Genomic DNA, 16,950 nt, shown 5'->3' on the forward strand with positions numbered 1-16,950 from the left:
GGACCTGGCCCAAACCCCAAGGCTCTCTTCTCTGTAAAGGGAAGGAATTGTATATGCCACATGGTTCCTAAGTTAATTTCTGATTCTAAAAGTCTATGATTATAATATAAATAGATAATTAAGATGACTTTGGTACTTCATTAGCTGAGCTCCTTTATTGTTTCAGTTGAGAGTCATGCAGAAACCTTTTTGCATAATTGCCTCCATATATAAAGTTTACTTATACGTTAGTTGAATCAACTATATCAATCAGTGAGTGGAGAAAATGTATGGGATTCAAGGATTTGAACTTGGAGAATGGATTCCTTCAGTAACAGGTGTGAAGAAAGGGTCATTTACCACAGTCAGGAATTTGGGGGAAATAATACTGTTGTCTGAATGAAAAATAGAGACAATCAGGAAAGAGGAAATTCTTCAATAAAAGAAATAAATCCATTAACTCCAGCCATTGGGAAAATCACACAGAATGTCCTTGACATGCAAACAATGTAGTTTTAGAGTTGTTAAATAATAAGGGCCATACCTTTTAAAAAACTGTTTACATATGATATAACTGGTAAGTTTTTAAAAAATATAGACACAAATGATTTGGAAATAGTTCTTTCTTTCTTTTCTTTCTTTCTTTCTTTCTTTCTTTCTTTCTTTCTTTCTTTCTTTCTTTTCTTTCTTTCTTCTTCTTTCTTTCTATCAAATGAGAGGCGGGGAAGCAGAGAGACAGATTCCTACATGTACCCCAACTGGGATCCACCCAGCAAGCCCATCTGGGGCTGCTGCTCCATTGCTCATCAACTCAGCTATTTTAGCACCTGAAATGAGGCAATGGAGCCATCCTCAGTGCCTGGGGCCAGCTTGCTTGAACCCAAATCATGACTGCAGGAGGGGAAGAAAAAGAGAGAAAGGAGAGAGAGAGGGAGAGGAGGGGGAAGGATGGAGAAGAAAACGGGCACTTCTCCTTTGTGCCCTGACTAGGAATCGAATCCAGGACTTCCACATGCCTAGCCACACTCTACAGCTGAGCCAACTGGCCAGAGCAGAATAGTTTTTCTAGTACATTTAAAAAAAATTATCTAAATGGGCTTTGGTTCTGTCTTCTTTACCTTCGCAGTGTTTAGCCTACTTTATGATCCAACTCTTTGATGAGTAGATACAGATCTGCTTGTTCACTGTTAAATAAACCAAATAAAATTTAAATTAGAATGCGAGCTGTTATAGTGTTACATGGAATGTGGTTTTCCTATGACCATATGTTACAAATATTTGCAATGAATAAAAAGCAGAAAGATGTACCTCAGGGCTGGGGGGGAGTATCAGATGCAGGCTTGATTAAAATATGAGCCTTATCTAACTAAGTACATTACACATCAGTTTTGGTTAGGCATCTGAAAGCAGCAAATATACAATCTCCTAATCTTGTTAGCCAGGTGCCTCCCTAAAAACAGGCTGCTTTTTTGTAACTAGGCTGTTAGGGGGAAACATACCTTTCCAAACAACACAACAGTGATGTCATGTGAGATTTGTAATTACCTGATTTTACGACTCTTTTTGTTTTATAGGCTAAAGAAGAAACATGAGTTACCATTTTCGAGCCAGTAGAATTCTTCGAGTCCTCAGGAAGTTAGCAGGGAGCAAAGAGCAGGATTAGGGCCAGCCCATAGTGAGCTCAGAGAGGACAAAGGTGGGCCTGGTTGTCAGGTGTGGTGGACAGTGCTGCCTTCTGACGCTGGCACGAGGTCAGGCAGCTCTGACCAGACTTGAGGTTCTGATTTGCTCTCATCAAAATAGTGTGGTTCCCCTCCTCCTTTTTTTTCCTTCCCAAGTCAGTGGCACAGGTGAGGAGGACTATATTCAAAGCAATGGTGGGCATTTCTCAAGAAAGAAAACAGACCATTTGCTAAATGCTTACATAGAAGAAGTACATCAGCAGCTAGTGTTCTGTTCAAACACGTGACTGGAGATGGGAAGCCATAGCTCTCCCTCCATACCGTACTTCCTAGGCAGCCAGGGCGGGGAACTCCTGCCGGCTCTTCTCTGTCGTCTTGAAGTTCAGTACCAGTTTCAGCAGGAGCGCTGCTGTGTAGCATCTCTTGTTCCCTTCAGTATCTTCTGGGCCCTGAATAACACATCCACTGCCTCCTGTTAGGACTCCGGAGTTGCGATGCCGGGCCCCTCCTTGCCTCCCTGCAGGAGTCTAACCTTCCCTCTTTCACAATGGGGCCACGGTGTGCTCAGGGCAGCCCGTCTTTGCGTAGGGCACTGCAGGGCATTCTGAGCCTCCTTGGGCAGCCTTGAGATCATTGTCACAAGTTGTGTGGTCAAGGTCATTCCCTCTGAAGGATCGGCCACCCATTTTTCAGTGCCACATGGATCTTGGTGCTGTAGCTTGTGGCTGCCATGTCAACATAACCTTCTAAGGTGAGTTCAATATGTCCACCGTCTTCTCCACGCAACCGATCCACGCCCATCAGATGGCCACCGGATTTCATGTAGCAAGTTCATCAAGGAGCGTTCTTGGGCTGCTTTTCCGACACAAGAGCTATTTTACATCCTCAGTAGCATCTTCTTAAACGATCCAACACTCTGTGTTGTTGAAGATATGCACATTAACAACAACAACAACAACAAAAATATATATGTAAAATTTCATTTTATTTTCTAATTCCATTCAAATTCTGGTAATGTTTTGGTAGTTTGATTTTTATAGTCTTTTGTCTGTTATATTAAGCCATTAACCTTTTTGTTTTTGTTTTGTTTTCACTTTAGGAGACACTTAACAAATCCACTAGCTCAAGAAGCTTAAAATCCCTTGACCCCGAGCGCAGTGAAACTGAGTTAGAGAGGATTTTGCGTCGCAGAAAGGTGACGGCAGAAGCAGATAGCAGTAGTAAGCTGGTTCCCTTCTCCGCAGCTCTCCTCTTCTTCTGAGTCCTTCTCTACCACGAAATTATCTCTTTAAAATTGTTATTAAAACATTTTAATGTGAGTGAGAAGTCTCGGATGGTCAAAGGTACTTATGCATATTTTGTAAGAGTGAATTGTGTCATTTTTTATGGGTATGTTTACTTATTTATGTGTAGGTAATCGGGCTTTTATAGATCTGGTTTGCTTAACGCAAGGTGCCCTTGTGTAAAGACATTCAGGTTGGGCTTTGGCACCAACGAAGCCTTAAATACAGGCTCTGGAACCTGACAGGGGGAGTTCGAATCCTAGCTCTGCCATTTACTTCCTGTTTGCTCTTTCACAAATGATCCCACCTCTCTGTGCCTCAGTTTCTCCATCTATAAACTAAGGACAATAAAAGCACTACCTCATAGGATTGTTCTGAAGATTAAGTCAATCAGTAAATGAAAAGTGCTTAGTTAGCACTGTGCCTGGCAGAAAGTCAGCAGGCGATAATCAGTAGTAATAGTAGTAATTACGCATCAGTTACAAATGCAGAGAAATCGTCTTTGTTCTTCATATCCATGTAGTTTAGTGTCTCTGCCTGTGAGCCAAGTGAATGAGACATTCCAGCTCTGCCACCAGCTATGACCATCTGAGCAAGTCACAATTTGCATTTGTATCATGATGGCACATGTATTGAACATCAAAATTTGTTCCCAAACTAACTTTGTGTGTCTTAATTTTTTCCCCCATCAATTTAATCATGGGAATTAGCAGAAACCTGTCTGAATTTTTTTTTCTTGTGGCCAGGAGTCTGACTTTGAAAAATTAAAGTAAAATTAATCAGCAACTATAGGTACTAGGCTGAATCATTTAGACTCAGTGTACTTTGCACTGCCATCCTGTTTACATCAAGTTTAAGTTGCTAGAATATTAAGGATTTGGGTTTTTGATGATCAGGGTCGAGTTTCCACATAGGGACTTAAACAATTGAATAAATTGTTTTTGTTTTTTTTAACTGGAAGCAGCATAATACCAGCCAAACCTTTATTATAAGAAGATGAAGCCTTTGTTTCCTTTTTTAAAAAAATAACCAGTTTTTTGTTTGGTCTGGAAATTTTGCTGTTACTACCCCACAACCCCTCCCTGCAAAACAGCCACATCTCTGGAACATTAAGGGATGCCATAAGAGTGTTTTTCCCCTTAGGATCGGTTTACAAGCAGTCAGCATCCGCCATAATGAATCATTATTCATCTTGGGACTTGCTCTGTGCTGTGGCTGGTCCAACATCTCATCCTTAAAAGTCCTCATGTAGCATTATTGATTTTTAGGACTTTGTGGATGCCATTTTAGCGTTCTGCCATTTACATTTACTGACCTCTCTGTTCCTCCACAAACCTTACCTCGATCAGGAACTTGGTCAGACATGGAGCACTCGCTATTTCAGTTACTTTTCAGTGGGAGAAACCAGGAAACAATTTCAGTCAGTATGGAAATTTGACTATTTCAAAGTATGGAGAAAGGTAGGAACTTGTTTGATAGGCATGGTGAGAATCTTTTATTGGTTCTATTCTACTAATATACAAATATTCAGTGTATCACTTGAGGGAAGTTAGAATAAGATGTATGTTCAGTGGAATCCATATTTAGATGGAAAAAGAAGAACTGTGGCCCGACCAGGCAGTGGCGCAGTGGATAGAGTATTAGACTGGGACACGGAGGACCCAGGTTTGAAGCCCCGAGGTTTCCGGCGTGAGCCGGGGCTCACCCTGGCTTGAACACGGGGGTGCTGGCTTGAGCGTGGGATCATAGACATGACCCCGTGGTCCCTGGCTTGAGCCCAAAGGTCACTGGCTTAAAGCCCAAGGTCACTGGCTTGAGCAAGGGGCCACTGGCTCAGCTGGAGCCCCCAGTCAAGGCACATATGAGAAGCAATCAACGAACAACTAAGGAGACTAAGGAGCTGCAACGAAGAATTGATGCTTCTCATCTCTCTCTCTTCCTGCCTGTCTGTCCCTATCTATCCCTCTCTCTGTCTCTCTCTGTCATACACACACATACACACACACACACACACACACACACACAGAGAAAGATAAGAACTGTAATTGATGAAAAAAGAGAATATACATACTGAGGGGAGTGGATTGTAATCGAGCAGAAATTTTCTTTTGAGCTCCTTAGTAGCCAAAGGAAGAAAAAAAGGGAAGAAAACAAACCAATAACCTCTATAATCTACTAAAAGAATTACTCTTATTTCTTAAAAAGATGGTACAGATGTTTCTCTAGCATCAAGCTGGAAGAAATATTTACCATGTCAATCTTTTTTTTTTAAAGGTTTTCTTTATTGATTTTACAGAGAGAGGATAAAGGTGGGGAGGGAGAAGAGAGGAGCATCCACTCATCGTTTCTTCATTTTAGTTGTTTGTTGATTGCGCCTTGACCGGGCAAGCCCAAGGTTTTGAACTAGTGACTTCACCATTCCAGGTTGACACTATATCCACTGCACCACCGTAGGCCAGGCTACCATGTAGATCAGGGGTCCCCAAACTACGGCCTGCGGGCCACATGCGGCCCCCTGAGGCCATCTATCCGGCCCCTGCCGCACTTCAGAAGGGGCACCTCTTTCATTGGTGGTCAGTGAGAGGAGCCTAGTTCCTATTGAAATACTGGTCAGTTTGTTGATTTAAATTTACTTGGTCTTTATTTTAAATATTGTATTTGTTCCCGGTTTTTGTTTTTGTTTTTACTTTAAAATAAGATATGTGCAGTGTGCATAGGGATTTATTCATAGTTTTTTTTTAATAGTCTGGCCCTCCAACGGTTTGAGGGACAGTGAACTGGCCCCCTGTGTAAAAAGTTTGGGGACCCCTGATGTAGATCTTTTAATAAAGGAATGACAAAGTGAAAATTTCAGGACAGAAGGGGCAGGTTAGGAAACCAAAGCAGCCCAGCCACATGGTAGGGACAAATTAGAGATGGGTGTGATCGGGCTGTGCCTCAGGCACCCTTAATCTCTGGGGCTTTTTTCTTCCACACACAAAGGCTTATGGGAAAACTAAAAGGGAGGTCACAGCGTGGAGAAAGGAGGCCTCACAGGAGAAGGAGAGGCAGCCTGAAGTTTGCAGAACTCGGCTCTCAGGCTAGTTGGTATCTCCCCCAGGGGCCAGGGAAGCACATTTTTCTTTAGAATTTTTCTTAACAGACCTAACTGACACTCCCTTGTTTTACCTAGACCTACGGCCTCGCACTCTGGTATTTCAAAGAGCAGCAGTGCCTCTTGGAACACATTGGGCATCTGAAACTGGATGCAGTACTAATAATCTTCCGCATTATGCATTTTTCTTTCTTTCTTTTTGTATGTAGGAAAAATAAGAGCTGTGGCTCAGCTCACCCACTCTTCCCTCCTTTTTAATTGACTTCATTGCAGAACAAGCAGCAGGCGTTGGTGCATTCAGAAACAGATCTTGCTTTCCTACAAGGGCAGATTGTTTAAAGCTATCTAGCGTTGTAGTCAACAATATCCAAGGGCAGAACAGAGCTGCTCTGAAGCTGTTCTTGAATTCAACTTCTTATTCATATTCTCAGGAACTTTCTTTCTTGATATTTCTGCCTTCCTCCCTTTCCTCCCACACGCCCATGCAACAGGAGGCTTAACGTAGGTGGGAGGGAGAGGCCTTCTTAACCAGAATGTTCAGCATCACAACATTGTTTGCCCAGATGGTCTAGATGAAATAAATGAGAAAGGCCAATGCTTTGTGGGCTGACGTTCTCCACTAGACTAGAGCGGGTCTGTATCTCCTGCGTGGAGTGAGGCTCAGGGAGGCACCACAACAGAAGGGCAGAGCAATTATCCAGAGCCTCATAGAATGGATTATTTATTTATTTATTATTCAGTGAAAGGAGGGGAGGCAGAGACAGACTCCTGCATACCCCATGACCCGGATCCACCTGGCAAGCCTGCTAGGGGGCAATGCTCTCCCAATCTGGGGTGTTGCTCTGTTGCCCAGCAACCAAGCTCTTCTTAGAGCCTGAGACAGAGGCCATGGAGCTCTCCTCAGCACCTGGGGCCGCCTTGCTGCAGTAGGGGAGGAGGGGTAGAGAAGCAGATAGGCACTTCTCCTGTGTGCCTTGACTGGGAGTTGAACCTGGGACAGCTGCACGCCGGGCCAGTGCTCTACCAAGCCATCTGGCCAGGGCCAGGTTTCATTAAATTAGAACTTTGTTTTTAAAGTTAATATATTATACTGTTGTAATAATCAGACACACTCATATCAAATGAAAAAATAAAATTCCAGAGCTTCATGTCCATCATGAGGGACCAGTTAGCTGTTTTGGATTGCACCCAGACTTGGTTCCACTTTCCTTTTTAGGAGATGGTCTGACATTTCTTAAGTTTTCATTGTATTTTTACATTTGTGACTTATTTCAGAAATCTCTTTGTCTAAAAGGATTCCTTTCAAAGTTTCCAGAAAAACATACTAAAATCTTGCTTTAAAAAAACAAAACAAACTAATATAGTATCTTTTTAACTAAAGATAGACAATAAGTCATGATGGAGATGGGCTTCAATGCCCAGAATTTTTGGATTGATATGCCGTTTATTTCGGTAACAAGCCCTGTTGTTGTTTTTAATCCTGTCCCAAAGAGCAGAAAAGTCTAAAAGGGAAACAGCCAAACTCTTTGCTACTTAATTTTTATAATTCTGTGTCTGTATATGAACAGGAAATAAATCCACTGACTTCTCAATCACATTAAAATGAAAATGTTCCTGACAGCTGTTGAATTGCTCAAGAAGCCTTCATGAGCCTTTTTTTAAAAAGAGCCTTTTGACATCGTTCCATTTTGTGTTTAAGATGCAGCGCTGATTTGGGGAGGAAGTAACTCTTGGGAGGCCACGGGGTTCAAGTAGTGCTGTCAGAAAGCCATACCCAGCGAGAAGAAAAGAGTTTCCACAATTCCAGGATTTTTAAGGACTCTGGTCCAGTGAGGGGACCATGGCCTGGGGTTTTGCGGTTTCTTAAGGTCTGTACACAATTTCTCAGCGTGGTCCTGGAGCACTGAGTAGTACCATCCAAGCAGAGCAGGTTTCGAATAGGAACATTTTTCAACATGCTCTTGAAATTTTAGCAAAACTTGGCCTTTCCACTTCCTGAGGGATTTTCAGCTAATCTGTTTTTTCAGTGCCAGATTAATCAGCATCGCACAGAATTATTAAACTTGAGGTATATGTTTGGTTTTAAGGTCCAACTGGGATATTAGCCACCTCAGAGTCCATATCCATGCCTGTGTTGGGTTCTGTATCCAGTGTAACAAAAACAGCCTTGAACAAGAAAACTCTGGAGGCAGAATTCAACAGCTCGTCCCACCCAACACCTGAGCCAGGTGAAGGGCCGTGTAAATTGGAAGGAAGCAGAAGTTCCAAGGTTACATTTCAGTAAGTAATGATGCTCCTGACTAAGTGGTGCGTGGAACAATCTGTGATAACTAACTGGTGTGTTGCTTTGCTTTCTTTCTCTTGGGAGAGCTTTTGATTTGGTTACCCAGTGAATACTCTTCTTCCTTCGTTTGATGAGCCACCTTTTGATTCTAGGCTGCTGGCTCAGAGGTCTTATTACCTCCCATCTAAAGCAAATATGTGTAAAGAGAATTCTTGCCCCTGAACTGGGTTGGTAATTGGGCTCTTCTCTGCACAAAAAAAATTGACCTGGGTGATCATCATTCAGCGTCAAAGACAACTCTTTAATCATTCTTTCAAGATTAAATTGCTTATATTACCCCTTTTAATGGTTCATGAGGAGCTGAAGAAGGTGCTAGATCTTTCGGAAGAACCAGTTCTTCAAACGTACTTTGAAGGGTACCTTTTTACAACCTCACTTTCTGGTCCTCACCTAAAGAATGTATGTGCCTTGATATTTCTCTATCCCGAAAATGGGAACATGTCTCGGAAAGAGTTCTCTGTATCGACTTGCTTGAAAATGACACTTTGTCACGTTGATCCTGCTGTTGAGTGTGTTTCCGACAGCTCCAGAGGAGGATGGGTTTGTTCTATAACAATGGCAAGCCCTTTTTGAAATTCGTCTGGTTTCGCTTTCGTTCCCTTGCCAGGATGTCGGGGTGGGGGTGGGGGCTGTCACTTGAAGAAAAGGAAGAGGTGAGACAAATCAGATCAGCCGATTGTAGTTGTAATCACGGTTAATTAAACCTCTGATTTCCTGTTCTATCAGGAGAGAAAGGCCCTTTTCTGTACCTCTACCTGCCTGTGTTCAAAAGGTGAAGCCTGGACAAATGAAGTTGAAATTCAATTTAGATCTGTTTTTGCCAACTGGTATTTTCTTCCATTCTTGCATTTCTCTTTGGTACTATTAACTCCCCCCACCCCCTCTTTTGAAATGAATGGCCTTCTTTGCTGATTTACAGTTTTACCTAATTTCATTGTATTTAATAGCACATTTCCCCCTGTAGTCATGTGTCCCCTTTTCCTCTGACTACAGTCATTGGAACAATTCTAGCAGAAAAATTATCTATATTCATTCTTCATCTTTCCTGTTAAATTTATTTCACACCTAATTTGACATCAGCAATCTGGCTACATTGGAACCAATATCTAGACACAAAAGCAATTTGGCTGAGACAAGTTAGTTTCTGAGAAAGACTTCTGTGTTTGTGTGTGCCTGTGTGTGTGTGTGTGTGTGTGTGTGTGTGTGTGTGTATATAGATTTTTTTTCCCCTTTACCATTTTATACAGATAATCTTAATCAGAAAATACTGCAATTCCTTCTTCCTTTTGTCTGCCTTTTATTCTCCAAAAGTAAGTGGAAATTACATTCCCAAGAAAGGAAATGAAATAATTGCAGGCCCAAGGTCTGCAAAATGTGTTGAATTGACCGTGAAAAGGATCCATGTGTTGACAGGCACGGTTGTTAGGCACCATAAAGGCCCGTGCGAAGCTCCATTTATTTCTCATCCTGCTTGTTCAATGACTGCTTAAGAGACACATTTTCAATTTAATTTAGCTACTTAAAGCGCTAATACAAATACTCTGTGCTGCTGTATTAACTTTTCAACTTTGTAACCTAATGCTTGATTATTCAGTTCTTGACATTCTTTAGCTGAAATAACCAGTGCCATGTCTTTTCCTAGAAGGAAGTCATTTAGCAGAGAGGAGCGCCTTGCTGAAAAATCTGTTGTAGTCTGATTAGACTAGACGAATGAGCCCGGGTTCGCTGTGTACGTATATGGTAACTAGTCACTTCTCAGACAGGCGTGCTTCGTTCATGTTGAAACCCAGCTTCTTAAGGAGGGAAAGAAGTTTAATTCAGTGTAGTGCCATGTAAGCTTTCAATGTAAACATTCATGTGATGTATCGGAATTCCGTGAAGCTAGTCTCCCTGCCGGGGAATGAGAAGGGTCATGTTTGGGCCTGCTGCTGGCCACCGCTGACCAGTAGGCTTGCTCTGGTCACAAACTCCTAAGGGAGAGGCAGACCGTTGTCTTATCTCATCACCCTGAATTGGCAAAGCACTTGCAGGCCAGATCACGAGTTAAAAGTGAAATGTTTCCTCTGCTTTTCTTTATTTTTAAGCAGGAGAGAGAGACAGACAGGAAGGGAGAGAGATGAGAAGCATGAACTCATAGTTGCAGCACTTCAGTTGTTTATTGATTGCTTCTTATATGTGCCATGACCAGAGGGTTCCAACCAAGCCAGTGACCCCTTGCTATAAAGCCTGTGACCTTGGGCTCAAGCCAGCAACCTTGGGCTTCAAACCAGCAACCTTTGGGCCCAAACCAGCAACCATGGAGTCATGTCTATGAACCCACGTTCAAACCAGCACCCCTGCGCTCAAGCCAGCGACCCCAGGGTTTTGAAGCTGGGCCCTTAGTGTCCCAGGCTGACGCTCTACCCACTGTGCCACCGCCTGGTCAGGCTCCTTTGCTTTTTAAAACTGTCTTTGCACTCTAGTAATTGCATCTTTATACTGATCTGTGGAGAGAGCCACATATCAGTTTTGGGTGAGTGGCACTGTCAGCTCTAGACGGGGAATCAAGGTCATGGGAAGATACTAATTACAGTAGCCTCTAGTTCCTACATTATTACACACACACACCAGTCCCTTCCTCTCCCATGCTCCCTGCCTCCCTCCGCCCAGGATGCCCCTAGCTACATGACCTACCATCTCAGCTCCATCACTGTCATCTTCTAAATGAGACCAGTCCTATTTAAAATTGTAACTCATCTTCCTCTAAACTTTGATTCCTCCTTAACCTGTTCCATTTTTCCCCACAGCAGTTATATTCTAATATACTCTATGCTTTATTTATCATATCGAATGCTCGTTTTCTCTCTGCCTCTGCTGGAGTATAAGCTGCATGAGGGTAGGAATCTTTTTGTCCAGTTTGCTCCCAGCCGTATCCCACACACCTGGAAAATCCCTGCCTTATGGTAGACTGACTCCCAGTCAATGTGGAGTAACAAGCAAGTGCACTTTGGTATCAACAAAACAGCACAATATCAGTTAATTAAAATACTCAGTTAACCAGCCTTCTGTCATTATTCAACAGTTACACATCTACGGAAGCCTAGTATTAAAGATTTTTGTTTGTTGTTTGGTTGGTTTATCTGACTTTTTAAACATTTTTTAAATGGCCAGGAGTCATTTACATCCAGCTCCTGCTTGCCTATCTTCTACATCTTTGTACCTACATGAGATAAAAGTGTCCCAAGCTGTAGAAGAAAGATTCAGGTATGCTCACTTGATTGACCTCAGGTAGACAGGGAAGTTTGCTAATCCAACTAAGAAAGCTTTTAAAGTGAGTAGATACAAAAATGTTTTCTGCACAAGCTATTTGCTTCACCAGAAAATTAAATAACATCAAGCTATCCCTGGAATTTTTAAAAAATAAATTCCTAAAATCAACATATAATAATTGAGTAACTACTGTGTCTGGTAAAAAAAAAAAAAAAAAAAAAAAAAAAAAAAAAAAAAATTATAGAGCCAGACATTTGTACAGGATATGGATTTATTTCCTAGAGACTTATGAGAAGGCAAGAGACACCATTAATACTTAATTATAGGGACTAATTAAAATTACCGTAACATTTTTGTCTCCAGCCTAAGCAGAGCAAGGTGGGGTTTTTTGGGGGGGTTTAACTGGCAGTTAAAATATGGCAAGACTTCGCTGATTCAAGCCACTCTTAATAGATGGAGAGTTGAATATAAAATAGAGAACATCCCAAATTATAGAATTTTTTTCAAGGCAACTAACTATTGTATTACTTTCAGCTACAGTACCTGGGAACAGGCTGAATGTTTCACAGGTCAGAAAACCGAGAGCGACTTGTATTTTTGGCAGTAAAAGCCTGTAGACTGGAGAGGGCAGAAACAAGTGTGCACAGTGGGATCGGTTTTCTGAACTCTGCGTTTCATCTGTGCCCGGGGTGGCAAGCCGAGGGGGTTGCTTCCGAACCACTGCTCCACCCTCGGGTAGACTAGGTAGGGTCTGACCTTGGGTTTGCTATTGATTTTCTTTATGACCTTGAGGAAGCTGTTTAATCTGTGACTCTTGTTTCCTAATCTCTAAAATGAGGGTAATAACGCTACCTTGTAGGGGTGTCCTGGAAACTAGACAATGTCTGACATGTATTTCGATCATATCTTTTTCCACCTTATGTTAAAATTATAAGGCCAAGCCATTACTGGATGATCGAGGACAAAAGTTAGAGTTGGAAAGCTTGGATACTGGACACCTGGGTTATTGACTGGATCAGGTTTCCTTGGGGAAGTCATGTCGCCTCTCTGTTTTGTTTTCTTTTTTATGGTGTTTTCTTTTCTAATCTAAAATTGAGGCATGTCGATTAGATACTCTCCAGAGTCCCTTTCAGCTCTAGCAGCCCGATAATTCATCACCAATGTGGTTTTCGGTAAAGATGTTCACAGTTTGGATAAGGAACAAGAATTAAGTCTGTATGTTTTACCTACATGACTCTCAATACAGTAACATACACACAAACCTAGAAATGTAAAAGAATTCATTTTTAAATGATTCCGTCAGAACTTAGAAGTCCAAATCAAAATGATTGTTATCCCTCAGTGGTCGGGATACTCACTCCAACCCTGTCACTATCGCCCCAAAGCTTTTAGCCCCATTTGGATTAGAGGTACTTGATCACAGACGGTATCTATTGAATGATTATTCCTGTTGACCTTGGGGAGGAGAAAGTGGTGGGGGGGGACTTCGAGTGCCTTCGAGCCACTCTGCTGGTCTTGTCACTATGAGAACTAGTGTCAGTACTTATTTTGTTCAAAAAATGATTCGGTCCATTTTAATCACTACTATATATTCAACAAATGTTTTCCAGTGATAGTGGCTTTTAAAAGTGGATTAGTTTTTGGAACTAGCGATGAGCTTTACAGATAGACATGTTTTTAACTGTGATGTGGACACTTGACATGCCTCCCAAGCCCATGGACAGAGAAGCACCATGGGGTCCAGTGAGGCCAGGGCTGCTTGGCCTTTCTTCGCAGGTTTGACTACCCATCTTAGGTTTGACTAGTGTCAATTGTACATGGTTGTGGGGCGTTCATTGGTGGGTAGCTAGGAAATTAATATTTCAGAAACAAACAGTAAGTAAGAAATGCAGTCTACCTCGATCTGGGTCAAGTCATCTTCCACTTTAATCCTGTGAAACCTGCTAGTTCTGTTATCAACAGAATGCAGAGAGCTTGTGTTCCTGGTGCAGGCAGAGTAAATTGGGAAAACGTTTTGAGGATAAAAACCTATAACATTTTATTAAATCTGTTTTTCCTCCTTTTTTTAAGTTAACATTTTCTATTACTCTTCATCAGTACTTATTAATGCATATCCATACTAGAATCCTATCCACCCAAGCAGAACTGTGCCTAGGTTGCGGTAGGCAGGGTGTAGCTGTCGATTGTAGATGGAGGCCGTGGGAATGGCACCAGTTTCCAGCTCAGACAGTCAGGATTTTGGAACTTGCTTCTGTGATACTTTGGTGTTGTTACTGTATTTCACTAACATGTATTCAAGCCAGGTACTTTCATAGGTTATTTTACTTCTTCCAAAAGGGACGGAATGGACATATCTCCGTTTTAAGGATGAGAAAACTGAGGCTCAGTGAGGCAAACAATTTGCCCAAAATTTTATTTCTAATTGATAATGGGATCAGATTTTATTTGAACCTTTTTCATTCCATCTCCAAAGCCCATGCTTTGCATACTGTATTAAGTATATTGAAACTTAAGAATGGAGGGAATAAAGTGACCATAAGGTTTCTTCTATAGAAAGCAATGATCCCACAATTAAATCACTCCGTTAGCCCTGTGACACTCACATCCTGCTCCCCTGACCCTACATACTCACAGGTACTGTCCTTCTCTTCCTCTTTCCCTCTTCTTAAGGCTAACTTAAGCACTTACAACATCAGTTGCCAAGGGGGGAAAAAATGTTACCTAGTAAAACAAAGAATTCTGGGAAGGAGAGCTCATCCGAATTAACAAAAAGACTACAGTAGTTGGAAAGAAATTATTTTTATGTTTTTCATGTCAAATGTCCAGTAAAGGGGAAATGCTTCACCAAAAAACTTTGGAAATTACTGTATCAGAATACCAGCCTGAGCTACTTCAGTCTTTGGCATAAATTTCATTTACACATTTTTTTATTTAATGATGTTTCAAACATACTGTAGAATAGTTTATTCACAGAAGCCAAGCACCTTGAAAATATCTGACTATAATCATTGGACGATAGACTATGATAACATAATGGTGAATCACTGTGAATCCAGTTGTTTTGTACTTTCTGTAGACAAAATAAGTCTTACTGTGGTATATCCACTTGTGCTGAACCTCTGTGAGATAGCTCCATCTCTGGTCAGTTACCGGCCAGCTACTGGAGCTTGTGCTTAGTGTCCATTGGTCATCATGTCTTTGGACATTCTAGTATAAACAGAGAGGCAGGACCCGTGGGCCTTCAGTGTGGAAGAAGAGGTGAGATCATAGCAGAGTTCTGCATCCCAGTCAGGCAGAGGCCCAACAGTACCTTGTATTCTTGCTGTGTTGCTGGTTCATCTCTAAACATCACTGTGGCCCTACTTGTCCACAGTGAGCTGTCTGCCTCCGGGTTCACTTTGTTGATTACACGCAGGAAGGTGAGTATCCTCCCCACAGTTACAACTAAATAAAGCAGTCAGCCTCAAAGATGACTTTTCACTTCATCTATGTAGTAGTCACAGTACTTTTTAAAAACTTTGCCCTAAAGGGGAGTGTCCATTTGAAAGTGAACTCAGGTTCCCATTATAATTGGTGTCATTTGCAGTGATTTCATAGCTGTGCCCTCATCTCTGGACAATTCCCAAAGATTCTTTTTAAACCACACTTGCCAGAGGCTCTTCCAGTTAACACTTCCCTAACTCACCATGCTTCCCTTCCAGGGCAGATCTCCCCAGAGCTCTAAGCATTATCAAGCTCTTTTTTAACCACCAGATAGGCAGCTAGCTTGCCTTTTTTTGTTTGCGAGGTCAAGACAGGTCACCTTGTGCTTTGGAAGAATTGAACAAACAAAAACCCATGTAGCAATTACAGGATTTCAGTTTCAATAGAAAAATGTCTGCTTCCAATAAAACCCCTTTTATTGTAATTTGCATTTAATTTCTAGCTAGGGTACCTCTAAATACATGAGACTTTTGGCCCCACACCGATTTATTTCTGTAAGAGTTCATCCTGTGTGACCCATTAACTGACTACCAAGGGGTAGTTGATAAAAGATAAATTTTAGGTGTCTCTTAGTTAGTGTGATCAGTCGCACATTTCTGCGGAGGGAAAAAATGGAATGGCCTTTCAAAGGGTTTTGAGTTAAAAGTAAGGTTGATTTTAATCATTGACCTCCAACTGGCCACTTCCGTTTCGTTTCCTTATTTCCGGTGTGAAACTAATGTAGAAAAATGAAATGGAAAAGCACCACTTTGAGATCAGAGCTAGGGAACCTGAGCCTTTGAACTATGTTACCAAATAGCAATTGAGATTCTTAAGTAACTTTTAGGGAGACTTGGCTTAAATTATTCTCTCAAATATTGATCGTGGCTAGAAATTAATTTGCTTGGTCATGCAACAACTGCTCCTTAAGAGGAGTTTGGTTCAACAGATGGAAAACAAGGGTTCTTTCAGCTCCTTGTGCTGGAAGGGGTGCGCTGTCTTTCTCTGCTCCCACCGGCACTATGTCCTCCTCTCCGTCTCTCCCCCTTCCTCCCCTTCTGTGTATGTGTGCGTGCACGTGCGTGTGCATGCGTGTGTACTCATGGAGTGAAGAATGGAGGGCACCTTCCCTGCACTTTGCGGACATTTGTGTCCGAGAGATGACGACTAGCGAGCAGAGTGCACTGCACAGAGGTGACTGCCTAATCTGGTGCTCTTACACAATTAAAGGATTTTGTCTGCTCTCAACTGTAATCTTAGCACTGCTGAATGGCGGGCTGCCGCTGCAGGAAACGGCCCTCTCAGCAAAGCACAGCCACAAAGCAGCACCCTGTGCGTCTGCATACGGACCATTAAGTTTCAACAACAGAATTAGCAGACAACTGGATGTTCTGGAAGCTGAGATTCCCCTCAGTCTTTTCTCCCTACCCCCCAAGGAGTTATCCTGTAGACTGCCCCGGAAGATCCGCTGGGCAGTTTTGTCTTCCACGTGTTCTGACAGCAGCTTCTTCCAGATTAGCTGTGGAGGCCATGTTACACCTCATGTTAACATGCTGTTGAGTAAATCTCAAAATGACTGTTCAGGTGCTGCTGAGTAATTCTCAGTTCTCTCAAAGAATTAATTGCCTTTCTAACATTTGCCTCAAGTTGCAAATACCTCTGATATTAAGGGCCATAGCCTAAAATATATTCACTTCGGCATAGAGAACCAAATTGCTTTGGGTGCTTTGTAAATTTTTAAAAAACATCTCTCTATAGTCTCTGCAGTGTTTGTGTTTCCTTTTATTTGTGTATAGTGGAGTATTTATTCAAATAGAAGCAGCCGACTAAAAATAATATAGAATATTATTACTATAA

At 41.9% G+C, this 16,950-nt stretch overlaps 1 protein-coding gene across 2 annotated transcripts in view; it reads left to right on the top strand.

Annotated features, from left to right (window-relative positions):
• The window catches only part of SHTN1 (shootin 1), a 102,587-nt gene that overhangs the window by 77,612 nt on the left and 8,025 nt on the right, over nucleotides 1-16,950 (top strand). Inside the window, exons 15-16 of one of the 2 annotated variants that reach the window (XM_066355180.1) lie at nucleotides 2,761-2,881; nucleotides 8,126-8,318. The exons of the other annotated variant lie outside the window; for it this stretch is intronic. Of the exons in view, the coding sequence (XP_066211277.1) occupies nucleotides 2,761-2,881; nucleotides 8,126-8,318 (314 nt within the window). The remainder of the gene's footprint in view (nucleotides 1-2,760; nucleotides 2,882-8,125; nucleotides 8,319-16,950) is intronic. 2 annotated transcript variants of the gene reach the window in all.

This window comes from Saccopteryx leptura, chromosome 13, assembly GCF_036850995.1.
Source record: "Saccopteryx leptura isolate mSacLep1 chromosome 13, mSacLep1_pri_phased_curated, whole genome shotgun sequence".
Lineage (NCBI taxonomy): Eukaryota > Metazoa > Chordata > Mammalia > Chiroptera > Emballonuridae > Saccopteryx > Saccopteryx leptura.